Source organism: Nanorana parkeri, unplaced genomic scaffold (genome assembly GCF_000935625.1).
Source record: "Nanorana parkeri isolate BGI_ZX_2015 unplaced genomic scaffold, ASM93562v1 scaffold282, whole genome shotgun sequence".
NCBI lineage: Eukaryota > Metazoa > Chordata > Amphibia > Anura > Dicroglossidae > Nanorana > Nanorana parkeri.
In genome coordinates this window covers 798,673-819,751 of record NW_017306550.1, presented here as the reverse complement: position 1 = coordinate 819,751, position 21,079 = coordinate 798,673, and the positions used below count along the sequence as shown (strand labels likewise).

The 21,079-nt window shown below is 43.1% G+C and overlaps 2 protein-coding genes across 4 annotated transcripts in view; one reads left to right on the top strand and one right to left on the bottom strand.

Moving 5' to 3' along the window:
• SFI1 (SFI1 centrin binding protein) overlaps positions 1-11,858 on the top strand; it is a 35,745-nt gene extending 23,887 nt beyond the window's left edge. The window contains exons 17-33 of the mRNA XM_018557375.1: positions 265-360; positions 2,011-2,087; positions 2,468-2,570; positions 2,641-2,737; positions 2,809-2,969; positions 4,199-4,273; positions 4,360-4,434; positions 4,508-4,684; positions 4,988-5,226; positions 5,400-5,522; positions 5,612-5,879; positions 6,927-7,074; positions 7,147-7,263; positions 7,659-7,724; positions 8,701-8,839; positions 8,922-9,033; positions 11,733-11,858. Coding sequence (XP_018412877.1) covers positions 265-360; positions 2,011-2,087; positions 2,468-2,570; positions 2,641-2,737; positions 2,809-2,969; positions 4,199-4,273; positions 4,360-4,434; positions 4,508-4,684; positions 4,988-5,226; positions 5,400-5,522; positions 5,612-5,879; positions 6,927-7,074; positions 7,147-7,263; positions 7,659-7,724; positions 8,701-8,839; positions 8,922-9,033; positions 11,733-11,858 — 2,199 coding nt within the window. The remainder of the gene's footprint in view (positions 1-264; positions 361-2,010; positions 2,088-2,467; positions 2,571-2,640; positions 2,738-2,808; positions 2,970-4,198; positions 4,274-4,359; positions 4,435-4,507; positions 4,685-4,987; positions 5,227-5,399; positions 5,523-5,611; positions 5,880-6,926; positions 7,075-7,146; positions 7,264-7,658; positions 7,725-8,700; positions 8,840-8,921; positions 9,034-11,732) is intronic.
• A 27-nt stretch (positions 11,859-11,885) lies between these two features.
• PISD (phosphatidylserine decarboxylase) overlaps positions 11,886-21,079 on the bottom strand; it is a 43,114-nt gene continuing 33,920 nt past the window's right edge. For all 3 annotated transcript variants that reach the window (XM_018557430.1, XM_018557429.1, XM_018557432.1), the window contains one exon: positions 11,886-12,735. In XM_018557430.1, the coding sequence (XP_018412932.1) occupies positions 12,511-12,735 (225 nt within the window). In that variant the 3' untranslated portion in view covers positions 11,886-12,510. The remainder of the gene's footprint in view (positions 12,736-21,079) is intronic.

Genomic DNA, 21,079 nt, shown 5'->3' with positions numbered 1-21,079 from the left:
GGTGATAGTCCTAGGAGTTGAAAGTCATTGATAAATATAGGAAATTTAGTTTCTCTTCAGAAGATCCTTCTAGGATATCTAATTACTAAATTCATTATAATTCCCGATTGTAGCACTAGACAATCTGGACAAGTCCAATGGCTGTGAACAATTATGCAAATTACTGTAAAATGTCTTTCTAAATTTGTTTAATAACTTTCTATTTTATAAAGATAATGTGGCTTGACTAATGAAAAATGAATGAAAACATCTGTTTGCGGTCAGTTTTTGTCTTACAGGTTTCAAAAGCGACAGAGAAAGCTCTGTGCTCAGGAACACTACCAGCGCTGGCTTCTGGCAAAATTTCTAAATTCATGGAAGGTATGTATGGTCACTGTGTGAGGTACCTCTTCTTTTTTTTTTCCGGTCACATGACAAGAATAAAAAATAAAAACCCCCAGTGGTGAATAAATACCACCAAAAGAAAGCTCTATCTGTCCCCAAAAAAGGGTATAAAATTAATTTCAGTACAGCGCTGCATGACGGAATAAATGTCAGTCAAAGTACCGCAGCGCTGAATACTGAAAAATGGCCTGGATGGGAAGGGGGTTTAACACCGCGGATGTCAACTGGTTAATGTATATAGAGCACTTCATAGGCAATTGAAAATAAAAGGAAAAAACTCCACGCTCAACTGTTTCTGTCTTAACTGCTTTTACCTTTGGTGCCTGGTGGAATATTGCATTACTGTGTCATTTTCTTCCCTTCCCCATTGAGCATTGCAGCAGGCACACTTCCTGTCTTCAGAATCCCTGCCTTCCATGGACTCTTTTTAACTTGCCTGGGTGCCAGTTGCTGTTCCTGTGTCTTGCGTGGTTCATACAGCCAGTTTTATCTTAATGGGAAGGAGTTATTGCAGAGCCCGTCCCCTGTGCACACTAAATGCTTAGACTCCGGTGCTGCAGCTAACAGGTTGTTGTGTTTTATCACTGCGGATAACTATTGTTTTAGGTGACATAAAACAGAAGTCCCCAACTTGCGCAACTAGATCGATTGTTTATGGACTGTATATTAATAGTCTTTAAGGAGCTTCAGTTATACTGGTAGTTTATCTCCAGAGACGATGTATGCACTGATCCTGCAGCCTGGTTAGTTGGATAGGGAAACATCCATGTAACAGCACTGTGAAGAAAACCGAAAATCCTGGCACACGGATCTAAGTGCAGTATAAAAGTGACTGTTTTGGTTTAGAAGCAATGCACAGGATTTTTAACATCTCACCTGTAACGCATCAGATGCAAGTCTGATCTCAGCTTCTGGTCCAAGAAGGGAGCAGAGCCCAGTCCAGAAAGATTCCAGTACACGTGTGCTGGAAGACACAGATCTGATCCAATGGCTGAGCAGTGCTGTAGCTGGTTCTCCTCAAGGCTGTATCACAGCTGCTGAGCACTTCCAAGTCGTCAGGTGTCACACATTACTAGGCAACGCATTTCAGAGGTTCACCTCCTTTGTCAAGCCTCTTTGTCTTGGGTGATATGTGCTGGGTTATTCACTTATACAGTAGTAGTATAGTAGAGGAGCTTGGTGTGCTCAGCAGGGCAGTGTGATATAAGCTGCAAACACATATAACACAGATATGATGAACTGAAAATCCCTTTTACTTACCTGTTGCACCCTCCATGGACTCATACAGATGGCCTGATATATCAAAGTGCCATTGAAGCCTACCTATTTCTCGCACTGCATTAGTCTGGGATAGAGTATATAGACACAAGACACCCTGCAACAGTGAAGCCGAGTCAAATATCCCTTCAGTTTCTATGACCAATTCAGAAAAAAGCTGGATGCCCATCTGGTCTTTGACTCTGTGGGGAGCACACACAAGTGGCATGTGGAAAGTTCCCCTGCAATGTATTCGCAGTAATCACTGTAACAGTGTGCTGCTGCTGCATAGATTCTATCATGTTATACTGAGTTTTAATAGTTGTTTATGCTGTATATGTTCCTTCATTTGCTCCACATTCTTTACAGCTTTATCATAGAAATTCTAAGGACATATTACAGACAGTGGTGACTAAAGAGAAGCTGTACAAAGATGCTATCCTCCGGTAAGATCGTCTTATATGTTAATGACCTGTAAAGAATCCTTTTCATTCTTCAGCAAAAGCGAAGTGTCTCTTTGATGCTATTCCAAAATGACATAAGCTGCATATTGGCCATCTAGATCTGATGTTGTATTTATCTTCTTAAAGGATAATTGGATGGGTTGGGAAGGGGCATGTACTGCATATAGTTTCTTTTTGTATGTTTAGTTTCTTTGTGTTTTGCTGGGTTACATATGACGAATTCTGAATTAATAATGCTGAAAATGAAAAATACAAGGGTGAGCTTTTCATCTGAGCAAGTACATGCCGTATGCTTGTTACACCTTTTATACATAAAATTTGATGCCAGTGGAGGTGCATTACATGTGGTTGTGATTTTCCAGGGAGGCCCTGCACACTTGGCGAAGTCACACAATGGCTCAAACTGAGGAGAGAAAGCAGACACTCCTTGCTGTAAATCACTACAGAACCACCACACTAAAACAGGTACATTGTCATATTTGCCTGACCTTTGCTTGTTAGATAATGCACTTCTAGTGACATGGATGATTTGTAGGTGATGCGAGCATGGAGAGATGCAGCGTGTGTTCAGGCATATAACAGGGAGCAGATGGCAGAGCAAGTCAGTGAAGCAGCTGCATGTCTACAAAAAGGTAAGAATGAATGTAAGGTGAGAATCAATGGGAATGCGTTCTGCATAGACCTTACACGCTTTATTTTCTAGGAAAACTTCAGCGCATGTTCTTGTACTGGAGAGAACACGGCAAAACTACTAAGGTTCTGCGAGTTAAGATGGAGATGGCAACCAAACACTATGCTAGATGTTTGTTGAGGCATTGCCTAAAACTGTGGGAAGTCTACCATTCTGTACACTGGAGGAAAATGGTTAGTGGAACAGTAATGTTAAATGATTCAGAGGTAGTAAAGATGCTACACTAAACATAAAAAAAACTAATTACTACTAGCAGTTTGCTAATAGTAGAACTTCTGGTAAAGGTACTAAGGGGAAAAAAATCATGAGTTACATATGGTGCATTTGCCTATATTTATCATTTTATTTAAGATTATGCTTTCCTCTCAATTGTTAAATAATATGCACATCAGAGAGTCAATTGGTATATTGCTGTAATATGGACCAATAAACACTCCTACATGACTGGCTACAAATGAAAAAGATTTGAGAGATCAGACTTTCTGACAAGTAACAAGTACTTCTGGTACTTGTTGTTTAGTAGCTACCCCCCTTACAAGTGTGTAAAAAGCAAATCTCACATGTCCCATGTATGGCTTTCCCTAAACCTTATGTCCTTTTTGTGGCCATCCCTAAAGCCTTATGTCCCGTGTGTAGCCATCCCTAAGCCCTATGACCCATGTGAGGCCACCCCTAAAGCTTGTGGCCATCCCTATATCCTGTGTGTGGCCATCCCTAAGCCTTATGTCCCATGTGAAGCCATCCGTAAAGCTTGTGTCCCATGTGTGGCCATCCCTAAAGCTTGTGCCCCATGTGAACCCATCCCTAAAGCTTGTGTCCCGTGTGTGGCCATCCCTAAAGCTTGTGTCCCGTGTGTGGCCATCCCTAAAGCTTGTGTCCCGTGTGTGGCCATCCCTAAAGCTTGTGTCCTGTGTGTGGCCATCCCTAAAGCTTGTGTCCCTTGTGTGGCCATCCCCAAAGCTTGTGTCCCATGTGCGGCCATCCCCAAAGCTTGTGTCCCATGTGCGGCCATCCAAAAGGCCTCATGTCCCGTGTGTGGCCATCCCTAGACCCTGTGTCCCGTGTGTGGCCATCCCTAGGCCCTGTGCGGCCATCCCTAGGCCCTGTGCGGCCGCCACGTGTCCCGTGTGTGCGGCCGCCACGTGTCCCGTGTGTGCGGCCGCCCAGAGGCGCCGTGTTCCGTGTGTGCCCCAAACCTTAGCAGGAGTTTACTTTGTACTTTATATGATTCATGTCTGCATCTCACTGCTATAAGTGATATTATTATCTTATCATGCTAATTTGCATAGGTTAGCCATGTGGTCGTGCTAATGCATGCATTGCATATTTCCGGTGGATAAACACTAATTAATTTCTTGCAACTAAATAAAAATTGCACTGACTGCATTTTTCCCTACCCCAGCTTTTGCAGCGGCAGCAGAACAACTTCTTCAGACTCAGCCTCAGTAAATCCTGCCTGAGAAAATGGCAGCAGATGGTAAGGCCAATCCACAGTACTTATTAGTGGTATAGTTGTGCAGCACAGCAGATAAATGTAGTCTGACTTGGTTTTCTTGTGTGCAGCTGGTGGAGAAAAGGCGGCAGGACAAGCAGACAATACAAGCCTTGTGGCACTGGTCTCTTAATCTGCAAGGAAAGGTATTCTTCTGCATGTAAAAACAGTAATAAACGTGACCTAAATTGAAGTTTATTAATCACAATCTATGTTTAGGTGTTTGATTGTTGGCTGACCTATGTTCTTGAGCGTCGGAGAAAAAAGCAACGACTTGCTGAGGCTGTGGAAGTGTACCGAACGGACCTTATGCGGGAAGGGGTGACAAGGATTTTGCGTTTTATGTCTGGAATGAAGCAGTACAGAGCTGAGCTATCCACTCAACATCAGTTGAAAGTATGTTCAGCTACTTTGAATTGAGTCATTTGCTTTCTATTAAAAGTTTGGGATTTGTACTTGTCTTAAACCCCGAACTGAATAGCCCAGATAACGTGTTTGGCATAGATCTAATATTTGTCAGGTATTTTGTGATGACTGGTAAAAAGATAACATGTGGGACATTTATAACTTCCCAGCAATAGAAATCACTGACCTCTTAACACAACACTTCTATGCTCCATTCAGCTTATGCCTACGGATTTCAGCTTGCCATTGACTTAGATGCAGTCTGAGAATATCCTAATACGTTTTGTATTTTAGGAGGTATATACACAGAATCGGGCAGTACGTCGCTGTGCCATGATCTGGAAGGAGAAAGTGTTTAAGAAGCGCCTGCAGGTTTCTGTTCAAAAAAAGAAAGTGACTTTCCAGATGCCATTTCAAGATGTACGACATGGGGAAGAGATCTGCTCCTCTACTTCAAAGATTTCTTGCCCATATTCTACAGGCAGAGGCAGTGCCACCCTCCTATTAAGTGGGGAACCCACCCTGAGCACAGTGTAAGGGTTAAATATCACTGTCATTGCTGATAATTCTTTATAGTGTGTCCAGAATTTTCTGTACAGATTTGTAACAAACGGCTAGATGTAGACAAAGTGATAAGACAAAGCAAGATTTGGTAATTCAGCCCCTAACCTCACTCACATAATCATTTCTTTTTTCTTTACAAAAGTACAGTGAGGTCAAAGCGCCTAAAACCTTGCACTCCAGACTTCTTGTTGCACTCCCTGGAAAAAGAAGGGTTTCTTGGCACCATGTTCATGGATGTCCAAAGCCAAGACCTCGGTTCTCAAATGTAAGTCACGAGCTTAATTTATTTAAAAGGTATATGTGGAATTTACAGCTACAGAAGTTAAATATAAAACCACTTACAATTGTATGCAGTGACCCCAGTGCCAAGGACAGCTCTAAGAATTATTCATCAAGTCAAGCTTTACATTTAGACAATGGAACACAGCTGGAACTGAAATCAACAAGTTCTGTTCGTGACCCACCGGAAAATAAACAGGTCATTATTTCCCATGCTGACGGTCTGCAAGCACCTTCATGGATCTCTAGTGGTCCTGTGCCAACAGCATCTCAGACCTGCTCATTGCAGCCAATAGCAGAACTGATGCCTCCTTCTTCCTTCAAGCCTCGGGTTCAAACACAGGTAATAGGGGTAAGTAGAGATGACTGAGACGTTCACTGCAGATTGCGAGAGATTTCTGTTCCAAAATTGAACTGTTTGCCATTGGGACCCAACTCACTACTTGTACATTGTAGCTTGCCTTTGAATTACTGGGAGATGTTTGGCAGTCAGGGGTGCGGGATTCCTATCATCCGATGCCCAGAACATGAATTCCCGGGTACCGGGCAGGTGGGTGTTTTTCTACATTTAGCAAGGCTAAATGTAGAGCAGGGGGAGCTGCTGCTCATTTTGTACCAGTGATTTGGGCGGCTGTACAGCCGGCCAGATCACTAGTAGCAACCTGATAGTCAGTCTCCCATCCCCCCACTCTTCTTGGGGACCCAGATCACAATTCAGGATGGAGAGCCAGGAGCAGATCGGACAACATCCATTCTCTGATCTGCTCTGTGTGATCAGTGAGACAGGAGCGCCGTAGTCGCAGTGGTTCCTGTCACAAGCTGGGCTGCACAGAAGATCAAGCACAGCATTATGTTTTGTATTGGAGGGCAGGCTCCATAAAGAGAACCAGTCACCTCCAAACGCTATCACAGGGGCTTGCTAGCCCCACTGTGATAGCAATAAAGTTAAGTGAAAAAAGTAAATAAAATAAACATTAAAAAAAAGTAATGTAATAAGTAAAAAAATAAACATTAAAACCAACCGCGCCACTTGCATGCATTGTGTGCTGAGTACCGCCCCCATTCTACTTTGTGCCATATTGTGGTAACCGTACAGTAGCGCTCTCTAACACACAATGTACATTTAAAGGGTAAGTTCACTTTCCCAAGTAATTTGGGAAATTGGAATTACCCGCTCAAATCGGGCCCCCTCTACCCCTCAGTGCGGTCACCTGAGAAGCGCTTCTCAATGTGGTTAAATACGGTTTTGGTTTATCACAAGTAAATTGTCATGAGGGACAAGTAGAGTGGGCCGCCGCTTTAGTTCTTGGACAAGTAGTTTGTTTTTTTTCTAAATTTCCACACCCCTTGGCAGTGTCTTTTATATTTTGTTTCTGTGTACTTTCTACAGAGCATGGCCATACCTACCATGACAGAGAGGTCAGAGACTGGAAAGCAGCCTCATTTGAAGCTTGTTTCAGACTACTCCGGCCAGCTGTTATCACCGACTGACTTCCTTCTTGGCAAAGGGGTAAAGGCACGCATCACAACCAATACAGGTAAATTGATGTGAAATGTAGACGTAGTTGAGCACATCCTCAAATATTCACACAAATGTCTTGTTGCTGCAGCCATCAAAAAGAAGTGCTCAGTATGTGATCCTGATGCTTGTCAACTCCCCAGCTTTGGTGGTGAAAGAGTGGATGGAACCACATGTACCAAGTACTCCAGCTATCAGATGGCTGTAGGTCCATTAATATTGCTTGCATAGAACACTTCTGATACCTGGGCTGAGCAGCAGTCGATGTAATGCAGGTGTTAGATATACTTCTCTATTCATAATGTGCGTCTTTGTGCAATGACCACTAAGAAGGGAACTAGGAAAAACTAGAACTGTACTGTTTACTTTTTTAGCTTTTCTTATGAGAATAAATATCTGTATACAGAACAACCCTTTGTATGCATTCTCTTTGCACTCTTCTGTCCAAGGCACCTCCACCTGATTGTTATAACATTACACTAAGTGTAAGGAAGAGATCAGAACACTGTTAATACCACATCTCGGAATCCCCAGGACATCTGTAAAGCCAAAAAATAGGTTTGGCTTTAATTCTCTTAACACCGTAAGGGTTTGTATTGACAGGCTTTGGGTTTGTGTCTATGACATCAGCTGGAGATGCCTCTGAGATCGCTCAGAATTCATTGACGGGTGCGTTTGACCTGTTTTAGGCAGGTTGTGCATCCCCATGGACTTGTATGGGATTGCAAAAGCCCATCAACACAGGCCCTTAAAGGAGAACTATGGGGTCAGTGTTTTTTCCCATAGTTCTCTTAAGGGTCACGGGAGGACATATACTTGCGTCCTCCTGTGACCCAAAGCTCAGTATATCGCGAGCTACAGCAATATACTGAGAAAAATTCCAGCACAAGGGGCGAAGAAGGATCTTTACAGTAAGAGCGGTTAAGGTCTGGAACTCACTGCCATCGGCAGTGATTTCAGCCAAGAGTGTAGATTTGTTCAAGAAACGTTTGGACAATTTCTTGAGGGACCGTAATATCCAGGGATACCAGTATCCCTAAGAATGAGATGATGCGTGGACCTATATGGGTTGGACTTGATGGACGTATGTCTTTATTCAACCCCAAATACTATGCAACTATGTAATTACTGTCGAGATCCACCCAGTTGTGTGAGTGACAGCTGGCTCTGCCTATCTAGAGGCAGAGCCAGCTATACCCTCCCCGTCCGTTCCGCCAGTCAGCGCTGGAGGATCGGAGGGGAATCCCTGTGGGGAGTGGTGACTGACAGTCACGGCTCTCTGCAGGTAGATGATCGAGAAGTGAGCGAGCGACGGTATGGGCACGCTCACTTCATGATCTGTTGAGCCGATGTGTGACAGTTTCATTGTCACACGTCAGCTCGAACTCTAAAGCTGAGTGATTTTCACTCGCCTCATAGTTCTCCTTTTTAATATGTTTCAGATGGATAGTTTGTTTTTTTAATAGACTTTAACACAAGATAGAAGAGCAACACAAAGAATACACAAAACAGTATTGCATACACCATGATTCCAGGAAACAAATGACTAACATCACTTTGAAGTACTGCAGCCCAGATTTGTTCCAAATCCGCTATGAACTGCAAATATATTGGCATCATTTTTATTGTTTCCTCTTCTGGCTAGTAAATGAGACAACTGTACAAGAAGAAGCATCAAGCCCTTTGCTAAAAGCAGAGGAGACACGGATTGCTGCCCTTCAACAGGAACTTGCTCAGATTTCCCACAATATGCAGAGATACCAGGAGAAGAAGGAGAACCTCAAGTAAATATACATAGCACGCTAGACATAAAACATTCATCCCAAGAGAATTAGGTGCTAGTAAAAATCTCCTATTTCTTTTCAGAGCCTGGCGAAGGCATGCCCGTGTGTTAAGTAGATGGTTGCAGTCTGGGGACCATGGGATGGACCCCGCAGAACACGCAATTGCTCAGGAAGTGGGGAATGAACTACAGCAGGTACTACAGTTTATGGTTTGATGAGTTTTCCCACCAACTATCTGGTTTAAAGGAAACTTGTACTGAGAAAATATCGGTGTTGCTGAAAGTACTTGTTACCTGTCTGATATGTAGATCCCAAGTCTTCAGTTCTTTAGACGTAGAACACATATACAGATCAGGAGTTCTGGCTTCACTAGCTGTGTGCTTATTCCAGCTCACATGCCTTAAAGTATTCAGGCCAAAAACATACAGAAGAAGGTTAGCAATAACAACCTTCATAATTCGCCTTTTCATTTAAAAAAAACTTTCCGCAACCAGGCAGTAAAGATCAGTGGAAGCCTGAGAGCAGCGCAGGTACAGGGAAATTAAAAAGCAACAAGATATTAATGTATTCAAAGAAACACTGGAGCTGTGCCAAATCACTCGGTTAACTTAAATCCGCATGTTATATACGCCGCTGTTCACAGTGCCCCTCACAGGTCAGTGACTATTTTAAGGCTTAAATCTTAGGGACTGAATGTTTCAATGCATGAGGCTTTCTGTATGTGAAGAACGAATGTTCTGACAAGAGAGAGAGATTAAGCAATTATATATGTATTGTCTGCACTGTATTAGCAGTATATACTCTATATAGAGTATATACTGCTAATACAGTGCAGACAATACATTTACAATTATACTAACATGAATGTATTAAATGATCTGTATGTAGCCCTGTACTATGGATCATTTAACCCATTCATGTTAGCAGAGGATCATTGTAAATGTATTGTTGCAGGCACTCTATATGTACTTGTACTATATACTACATATAGAGTGCACTGAACAATAGATTTACAATTATCCTCTGCTAATATGAATGGGTTAAATGATCCGTAGTACATGATATGTAGCCCTGTACCCCCTTTTCCACTTACAGAGCTAGGTTATTTTTCTTTTAAATAAATATTAATGTATTTTAATGGTATCTATCTACCAGTAGCTGCCTCATTTCCCACCCTCGGCTTATATTCGGGTCAATACTTTTTCCCAGTTTTTTTGGCTAAAATTAGGTACCTCGGCTTATATTCGGGACGGCTTATACTAGAGTATATACGGTATTAGCTGCTGATGACATCGGACGAGAGGATTCAAGAATAGCATCTCAAGTTTTTATATATACCTAAATATATACAGTGTGTTAGCTAATCCTTAAGTTGGGTATGCATGGTTAGAGTTTTGCATGCACATTCATATGAAATATCTCATCAGAATATTCGATAAAGCCATCAGGGCCTTGATGAATTTTATTTGTTCGAGAAAAATCCTTTCCAAGAATTTCCATCCTGCTCCTTTTGAGTACAAGCATGTCTTATGTTCCTACACTATACTGGCTGCATTTGTGTAGCCAGAGCTGTCCCTTTGGTATTCGCCGCCTGAGCCGATGTGCTGTCGGGGGAGGCAAGGGGGTGTTTTCTGTCAGGGGATGGTCCCAGGGGGGAAGGGTGTGTGCACGCTTATAGCTACTTGGGTACGTGGCGTTGGTTCTGCTGATTTGTCCGAGGAGGATGCTGGACTGAGCGGTCAGCATCTCTCCAGCATTCACCTAAGAGGGAAGCCGCAGCATATCACTGGTTGCTAAAAGCCCTTAGCCACCTTGGATGCTGTAGCCTCCCCCCAATGAGATGCTGCCTTATTATAGGGACTGCCCTGGTTGTAGCAGATATGTCACTTAATAAGTAGTGAAAGATGACAGCCCTAAAGCCTGCAGAACAAGCTCCCAAATTTCTGTTTCTCTTTTAAAGTTCCATGGGTAAAAAAACACAAATATACAATTCTTACGATGTGAAACAATATTTTGTTAGGCTATCCAAGTGTTTACCTTTATGGCACATGACTGTCGGAAGGCACGTGTTTTAGCCGACGTCATGTGCTCATTAGGAGTGTCAGTAGGTCTTAAAGCTTCTTCAAGAAGAACAGTGCTTGTTGTCCACAACATAGATTTTTATGCCTTTTAAAATAATGATATAACAGACCTTTCAGTCATGAGTGGGCAACAATAAAGCGGAAACCTTCTTGCTGCAAAGCTTAAGTGAAGCCACGTGGCAGTCGTCAAGGTTGAAAAGCATATTGTGAATTGAAAGTCATTTTTAAAGTCCATTTCCACCTTTTGTAAGTGGCATTTATTGTGGTAATGTAGAGGTGCAGTGATGATGTATATGTGTGTACATTTTTCATGATTCACATTGCTGGCTTTCTTCATTTTTTTTACAAAGTTTTTTATTAGGCCCGAAGCCTAAAAATGTAAAATGTTCTCCACAGAAATATCAGTCTGATACCAGCGTGTCAGACTGTAATCACCTGCCCCCCTTCCCATGATCACTAAACACCAGCTCTGCCTTTACACACAATACACTGTCAGGAGGTGGGGGAAGATATACACACACATTTCTTGCACAGCACAGAGGCAGACATTTCCATGCGGATATGAAGAGGAAAGGTGTAGGCAAACTCAGCAATCCAGCTGTTGTGGAACTACAAATCCTGCAAGACTGACAGCCACAACTCCCAGAGGCATGAGTGGATTAGTTTTAGCATAGATGGAGTGCAGAGGTTGCCCACCCCTGTCATAAGCTGTAGATGGTGGTACCTTCTAAGAGTGTTGTCAGTCTTAAACAAGACCTTCTCTTAATATACACCGGTGCCTTTTTATAAGCTTCCTTGTTTCCTGATTCCAGCTGGAAAGACAAATTGAAGAATGTGTACAGGAAGTAAATGTGGAGAAGACGAAAGTGCGTAGTTATATTACCCGCATTCAGGAAATCACTGCATCACTGGATGGCTTTTCTTTGCCCATGTTGTAAATAAATAAACTGCGTAAAAATATATTCTTTGCATTTGTTTTATTTCAAAATGTATGCTAATAAATGAGTTATTATGTTAGCAAGATCATTTCGTTTTAGAAGTATAAAATTACTGAGCTACTGCTCCACAGAGCAGAGATTCAATTCCTGCTTATGCTCCACCTCCCTTTTGCTGTCATCCAACCAGAAGAGTGGTGTTCCCTCTTCCATGCTGCTGCTTGTTACTACATCTGACCAGTGCACTAAAGCTGCCTTAGGGTGTAGCACTTCCCTGAGGTTGGCAGTGTCCCTCCAATCGACATCTCCATTCTTATAAAATTGCTGGCAACAATATGTACGTTTCACCCAGAAGGTAATAAAACATACGTAGATAAATATCCCTCAGCGTCTGGTAATGTTTTCTCCGGTGCCAAGGCATCCAGCCATACCTAATGGGGGAAAGGAGTGGAAAGAGAAATGAAGAGCGAGATTAAGAGGGGAGCTGGTGTGAGGTGCAGTAGGCATAGCGGATGGTCTGGATCTGCAATGACATCCTTTGGTGCTGCCTGTGCACATGGCTTGCATAGAGACAGAACTCCGAGTCTCCCAACCACCAAGCACATATGAACAGCTTCCAGGGCATTCTGTTTCAGATTAGCAATACCAGTCCTTTTTAGAGTGAGCCCACAGCCTCTCCAAAGTGGATTTTCTGTCCGGCTTTCACGTTAAATGTGAAATTCTTTGGTGCCTCAAATATTAATACTATGGTGGAACCAAGATTGAATTCTCCTAGCTGTTCTCCTTTTCGCATCACAATGCCATCCTGATTATTGTTCGTTATATAGCTCACGTCATTATGTGACCCTTTGCTGTAACGAGGGCTGTTAGTCTGTAGATCCTGGAATGGAAAAAGAAAAAAAAGCTTTGATTAACCCACAGACCACACTTCTGAGATTAAATGTAAAGCTATCATTACAGAACTGCATTCACTTATGTCTGGCTGGGGTTCAGCTTAACCTCTTGCCGTCCGCCCGTAGTAAAACTAGCGGGCACGCACGGGCAGAAAAGACCCGCTCAATGCACACACCCGTTACCGGATGTTTCACATATAGGCGATCGGCGGGTCCATAGCCCGCCGATCGCCTATATGTGCTCGTTCGCAGCATCTCTGCTTTATCAGCTTCTTTTGGGGTCCATAGGTGATATTAGGGGTCCTAGAGACCCCTAATATCTCCATAAAGAGGACCTGTCAGTGTGCCTTTGCTATTATATAGGGGGTTGTTATCCCCCTATATAATAGCAATAACAATAAGTGCAAAAAAAAAATATAAATAAAAAAAAGGAAAGTAACACATAAAAAAATAAAATAAAATAAAAGCCACATATAAAAAAAGGGGAAAAAACCCCCCCAAAATGTTTAACTCCCCCACCCCCACGTTTACGCGCCTATAAACGTAAATACGCGTCCGGTGCCCCAGCGCGCAAAAATTACAATTGCGCTACACATGTTACATATCGCCGCGAACGTCGCAGTGAGAGCAATCATTTTAGGGCCATCAATCACTGATAACACTAAACTGATGAGCGGTAACAGCTTTTAAAGCGTCGCCTAGGGCCAATTTTGGGTATTATCGTTTTTTGAGGTTTCGCGCGCGCACGCAATTTTAAGGCTTGACATGTTTAGTGTCTTTTTACCCGACGTGACCCCATCTTTTATATTTTACCAAAAAATTGGGTAATAATAAATGTTTTATCATTTAATATAGGGGAAACTGTTTTTTTTTTTAAATTTCGGTAATTTTTCCTTAATATAGTAAAAAAATAAAACCCCCAGTGGTGAATAAATACCACCAAAAGAAAGCTCTATCTGTCCCCAAAAAAGGGTATAAAATTCATTTCAGTACAGCGCTGCATGACGGAATAAATGTCAGTTAAAGTACCGCAGCGCTGAATACTGAAAAATGGCCTGGATGGGAAGGGGGTTTAACACCGCGGATGTCAACTGGTTAAAAAAAAAAAGGAACCTGCCATTGCTGAAATGTTTTGAATGTGTATCAGTACATGCTTATTCCCAAACCTGGGACAAGCAGAAACATATCAGGTGTTGCAACAATTAGGAAAGGAGCGACTCGCCATATAATAATGGATGAATAAGAATGACAGCCCCAAAGCATATACTAAAAAAAAAGTTGGCAATAGCAGCTACTCTATTTATTTTTCAAAGGCTTCTTTTAAAAGGTAGCCACAAAAACATGCTACAGCTGATAATTGTATTACTGCTTTTTAATGAAATTTCAAGTGTGTGTGTGTGTATATATATATATATTATATATATATTTTAGGGATGTCCCGATACTAGAACCAGTAACGAGGCTGATACAGGGCATTTTCAGGAGTACTTGTACTCCTGAAAATGCCCCGATGCATAGAGCCGATACCGGCCCTTTAAATTATTTTCAAAGAGCTTCGTCCATTGACTCGCATAGCCCCTCCCCCGGAATACCTCTCCACCAAACGCAGGCTCCCTCTCCGCTCTGACCTCTCCGGACGGAAGTGTGACAGCGTGGCGGGCGGTAAGTGTTCTGTGTGGACAGTCTCCTCTACCTGCTGGTGCTGGCTGCAGAGCTCTGTGTCCTTTTCACAGACCTCTGGAGCCAGCACGAGAAGGGCGAAGAGACTACGGCTCCCCCCTGCACCTTTAGCTGCTGCTCCTCCGTCCTTCCGTGTCCCCTCCTTTTCAACTTGATGAAACTGTTTGCTTTTGGTGATATATCACAATGTGTGAGATGTCCGTGCTCCTTATGTGTAATACAGTCACCCGACGTACACTGCAGTTTTCACTCTCATTAAAAGAAGAATGTCCGTTCTGTATGCTCACAGGGGAGGAGAGGAGAGAAGCTGTAAATCTTGCCTTCTTTCATTGAGAGGGAAAACTTCTGTGTACGTCTGGTGATGAGTGCATTATTAAACACATAAGGAGCACAGACAACTGACACTGAGATATATCGCCAAAAGCAAACAGTTTCATCAAGTGGAAAAAGAATGGACACTTGTAACAATAGCCAACCTGCTATTGGATATTAAAAATATCCAATAGCAGGCTGGCTATTGCTCTCAGCCACTGCCTGCTGTATTTACATTCAGTGAATCCAGTGAAGTGGAAAGGTGGCACTAGAGGTCTAAAAGACACCTAATGTCACCTTAAAGAGAACCTGTCACCTCCAATGCACACTGCCCTAAAATCATTAGTCTGTATTGTTTTAGAAAAAATGTCATGTCCCTTAAGAAAAAGTATCGGTAATTGGTATCGGCAAGTACATGAGGGACTGTACTTGGTCTTGAAAAAGTGGTATCGGGACATATATACATATAATTACATTTTTGAAGGATACAAAAACTCAGAAAGCTTGGTTATACTGCCACCTTCAGGAGGTTGGGGCAATGGCAAATAAGGTTGTAGGCCAGCCCCTGTATAACCTACTGCTTCCCCATGCCACCCCATACCCAGCTTGCCTTAGTTTTTGCTAGCGTCCTGGATGGCTCTGCTGAGGTGTCTCCCTATTTTTGCTAGTCTGCAATGTGTCCTTGGGGCACTGGGCTTGCATTGCGGAGCTTTCCAGACCATTGTGTACAGTGTTTTTGCCATGGAGCACTTTTTCAGGTTTAGAGCTGTAGCACAGCTTCTGGTGTTACCCCGTTCCCAAGTCTCCCTAAGTAAGGCTGGTCGGGCTAAAGCACTGGGAGCTACCTAACTGTTTGCTCTACTGGTGCGTCTTTTTCGGATTTCCTACCAACCTGTTTTTTTTTTCAAATCTTTTCTCTATCATCCACTGAGGGACACAGCTCTGAAGAATTCTGAACCATAGGGTTATGCTGCTGCCGTCAGGAAAAATGGACACTAGGCAAAACATTTAAAAAACTGCCATTTTAAGATCTTAACCCCGTCCCACCTTGCACCTGCCAGTTTCACTTAATGTCTCTAGGAGAACGGACATCTCCTTCTCTTCTGCTTTTTTATTACTTTTTAATTTTTCTTTCTTTGGTGAGATTCTACTATCAAGAGCTACTAGTTAATTCATGCCGGATAATATTAAATCCCGTATGTTTCTCTAGCTGGCAGACAAAACAGATTAATGCCCAATAAGTTAAATCTTGGAAGTTTTTCCTTCCAGAAGATTCTTTATTCTGATGATGAATCCTTATGGTTTTTGGAAAAAGGATGTTACTCCGCCTGCTGAATTTCAGTCTCCTATGATGTCTTATCAGAAAGAAACTGTGGCCTTTTTAATTGAAGCTGCGAGTTCAACTTTAAATTTAGAAGATTCTGCAGTATCTAGTTTAGATTCTTTTAAACCTGCACGTGTTCGGTTTTTTTCCTTTTCATCCTATCTTTGACACAAAGATTGGGAATCTCTGAAGAAACCGTTTCAGTCGCTTTATTCCTTTCCGGATGATTTTGCTTTTTAAAAAAAAAATGACCTGTTCTTCTTGAGTTTGATTTCAGATTTCTCACCTTAATAGGGCTTTGACTTTTCCTATTGATGACACCCCTTTATTTACAGACCCTAGTGATTAGAAATTAGAATGTCTCTCACTTTGTTCACATGCTTTCCTGGGGGGAAGAGGGGTTGGAAGGTGGGGAAGCTTCCTCTGCTGTTCCAGCTCCACTTAAGGGCCGATCCCCTCCTGTAGCAGGGTGCTATATTCAGAGGAGAGAGTAAATTCCTGCCAAAAACATCTAGTACAATGCTGAGTGTGCGTGCCCCTGGCAAAGGAGATCAGATCTTCCATACGTTCAATTTCACCGACCTTCCTCAGCCAGAGGGGAATCGAAGGGGGTCTGGTCTGCTTCCATAGTTCAGGGATGCAGCTTCTTTCCGCGTTAAGCAGGTGGGGTAGTATGGATTTCTTGTACTGCTTCCGGGAGATGGAGTTACAGTGTAGTAGAAAAAAGGCCGGGTCTATTAGGACCTCCTGAACAAGGCTACGAATTGAGGACCAGAAAGAAGAGAGGGAAGGGCAGGACCAGAAAACATGAATCAGGTCCCCAGGTGCACTCCCACAACGCCAGCAAGAATTAGGAACTGATGGGAACATACCGTAGCATGGAGACGTTGGGGGGTTCTGTACCATCTGGTGAGGAGTTTAAATCCCGATTCCTGGGATTTCGTTTTAATAGACGAACGCACAGTATGGTACAGTATTTTGTCTGCCTGAGTCTTGGAGAAGTTGATCCCCCAAAGTCCTGCTCCCACTTCTGTAGGTACGAAGTCAGGGGGTGGGGCTAGTAAGAGGCCGTAGATGAACGATACAGCGTTTCTGAGGCATCCTGATGTGGTGCATTCCCTTTCGATTGCGGTCAGAGGTTGCATAAAATCGATAGCAGGTGGGAGTGATCGCAGGAAGTGTGAGATTTGTACGGTTCGCCAAAAGCCTACCCTAGCAAACGGGGCATCAGTCGCTAGTTGTATCCTATTTAGCCATCGGTTATTCGCCATGAAATGTGTTGCTCTGTAGCAATTGGTTAGAAGGAGGAGCCGGAAACCAGGATCACAGAGACCCGGTAGGAAGGCGGGATTGCCCACAATCGGGAGTAGGGGGGATGGTTCTGGGGAGATGGTGGACTTCCCAAGAAACTGCCTGCAGACAGCCAAAGTTGCCCCGATGGTAGGGTGGGATTGACTGAGCATCATGGCAAACAGGCCAGGGGCACAGTGGAAAACACTTGTTCCACGGAGATCCACATTTTGGATTCCGCATGGCGACACCAATCTGTTACATCTTTTAGCTTCTTGTCACACCGGGAAAGTAGATACAGTTGTATCCAGAGAGAGGAATGCAACGGTTGATGTGGTGGATGCCTTTGTAGCTCAGTGGGAGAAGTACACCCTGATGTTTGCCTTTCCACCATTGAAGCCGTTACTCAGTCTGTTTCGCAGGATAGAACACAAAGCATCACTTGTCTTTCTGACTGGGTCGGCCAGATCTTTGATCTCAAGGACCGATCTTCCACCCTGCTTCTCAGTTCCTGGCTTTAACGGCCTGGCTGTTGAAACCCAGAGGTGTTTCAGATTCAGTTATTCAGACTTTGCTTTAAGCTGGTCATACACCTACAGATTTTCTATGGTCGGCTGGAAAAAGTGCAACAGATTCCTCCATCTACACTGAACTGTTTATATATCTGCCTTTTTTTTTTTAACATCCACTTGCTTCCAATACCTTGATTCTTAGCTTTATTAAAGGGAGTTCTATGTGTTCCTCCTGTTAGGTCTCCTCTTATACATAGGACTTGAACTTGGTTTTATCAGTTCTACAAAAATCTCCTTTTGAGCCTATTCCATTTAGTTTTCTGTCTTTGTTATCCAAATACGGTTGGCTGCCTGATGGTCATTACCTTGGCTAGAAGGGTTTCCAAGTTGTCTGCTTTCACTTGTAGAGAACAAGATTTGGTTCTTCATAGGGACAAGGTTGTTTTAAGACCGAAGATTTCCATCTTTTTCTCCAAGGTGCTGTTGATGAGTGGCATTTGATTTAACCCTTTTGGTGCCAAGACCTCTTCACACACACACACACACACCACTTTTTGCAAAGATTATAATCCACATTGTAGGCTTGAAAATTACTTAAATCCCCAAAATATTTTATATTTTGTGAAAGCAAAGACCCTGTAGAACTAAAATGGCGTCAGTTTCAATTTTTTATGTTGCACGATATTAGTGCAACTCTATCAAACCCAAAAATTTAGTAAAACATTTACATTGTATATAAACATAATATAAAACCCATTATAAAATATAAAAGATGAGGTTACAAAGTGTAAATAGATACCCAACATGCCCAGATAAAAAAAATTGTGTGTATCTGTTAAATGGCAACAAAATATGGTACCCCAAATTGTCCAAAGACGATGCTTTAAAATCCCATACAGGATATATCCATGAATATTGGTCCTAGAATTATTGGTCTCACTCTGGCGTGCGATACCAAACATCGTTTACTTGCATTGGCTCACCCAACGCATGTTTGCAATAATGCACCTGCACTCGCAGGAGCCTTTTAAACATTTAAAAAATATATATTTTTACATTTATTTTATTGCTATCATATTGGGGAGCTTACAAGCCCACTATGTGATAGCATATTAGTAGTGACAGTTACACTATGGGTCCAAAAGACCCCTAGTGTCACCAAACCACTCTAAATAAGCTGTTGGAGCACATTGCATTCCAATAGCTTATTGCACCGCTTCTGTAGCTGAGCAGTGACAGCTCAGCAACCGGTAGTGATGCAATTAGCATCGTTCCCAGTTCCATAGAGTGGGGAGGAGATCGGCGAATGTATGTTCACCTGTAGTTGTGTATTACCCTGTTTCCCCCAAAATAAGACCTACCCCGAAAATAAGACCTAGTACTATTTTTGGGAATTGCTAAAATATAAGACCTACCCCGAAAATAAGACCTAGTTGTGACCATTCCCAGGGCCGGTGGTGGCATAAGGGGGAACTTGAAGAGCTGCGGGAGAGGCAGGAGAGAATCAGCGGTGCCAATGAAACCAGCGGTAGAGGAAGTGAGGCGGCACCGTAGGGAGCAGAGCCGCATAAGCCGATGTTTCCTCTATAGCGCCGATTCCTATAGCGTCATACCAAATGCACTCCACCCGTGAGGAATCGATAGTGAAAGTGCGCTTTGCTCATTCTGGCCAGCGATTGGTTAGCAAATTTGGAAAGGTACGGCACCCCTGATCACCATATTTTTGTACATGAATAAGTGTGGATTGTTGTACATTAAAAATAAGATCTACCCCGAAAATAAGACCTAGTGTGTTTTTTTGAGCCAAAAAAAATATAAGACAGTGTCTTATTTTCGGGGAAACACGGTAGTAGTTACTATTCCCTTGTGGTATTACCTCTCATGCTCTTTACTTCCCTTACTCAATCAGGCTGACTTTATGGGTGGAACCCATGAGTTTACTACCAGTCTCAAGGGTTGGCTATCTTCATGGGATAATTACACCGTGAGACAGTCTAAGAGGCTAAAACTGTCGCAATTGATTTGATAAATTCCCCCAGTGTCTCTTCGACTGGAGTCATTCCCCCTTGATGGTGATTTCTAGGGATGCACCAATACCGAGTATTTGGGCAAGTACTCGCCCAAATGCTCCAATACTTACCCCCGGCTTCCCGGCCAATCAGCATGAAGCCAGCTTCTCTGGCTACCAAGAAGCTTCCTGATTGGCCGACTAGCCGGCTCCATGCTAGCTGAACTACCGTTACTCAGTATCGGCAAGTACCAAAAGATAAATATCGGTGCTGGATACCGAAAAACCAGCATCGGTGCATCCCTAGTGATTACCTCTGTCCTGGTCTTTAGCATCAAGTTGATCTTCTGTGGCCTTCCTTTGGATGTTGGCAGATTCCCTGTCTTGCAGGGGACATCCCCTCATCTGGTTCAGGTATTGGTCCTTCTGCTAGTTCCAAATTGCAGATGGTACCTTGTTTCTTGGATCTGCCAGTGGCTGTCATCTACCCCTCAGTTGGATTGCTTTTGGACATTCCGACTGTTTCTGGATTTCTGCGTCCCTCAATGTACAAGAAAGGAAAATAGGATTTTGGTACTCACCGTAAAATCCTTTTCTCTCCGTTCATTGAAGGACACAGGGAACAGATCGGAGATCATGTACTGTAGGGTAATATCGCCACCTGCAGGAGAAGGACGCTAGGCACAAAAAAACTAAAGACCAATTACAGCCTAGGGGCGGCCCCTGCCGGTGGCCAAACCCCCCACCTACTGAGAAGTCTCCAGTTTAGTAACAAGCAGTAAAGGAGTACACACCCACATAGAGGGGCGGGCCCTGTGTCCTTCAATGAACGGAGAGAAAAGGATTTTACGGTGAGTACCAAAATCCTATTTTCTCTCCCGTTCATTGAAGGACACAGGGAACAGATCGGAGATCATGTACTGTAGGGACGTCACAGAGCAGTACCAAAAAAGAGGGGTGGGCCAACAGAAACAACAAACCCAACTAAACAAAAAAATCCCCTCAAACGGCCGCCTGCAACACTTTGCGCCCCAAACCAGCATCCGCAGATGCCAAAACATCCACCTTATAAAACTTGGCAAAGGTGTGAACAGAAGACCAAGTTGCGGCCTTACAAACCTGAGAAACGGAGGCACCATGACGGAAAGCCCAAGATGCCCCAACAGCCCTTGTAGAATGGGCCGTAACAGAAAAAGGACGCTCAC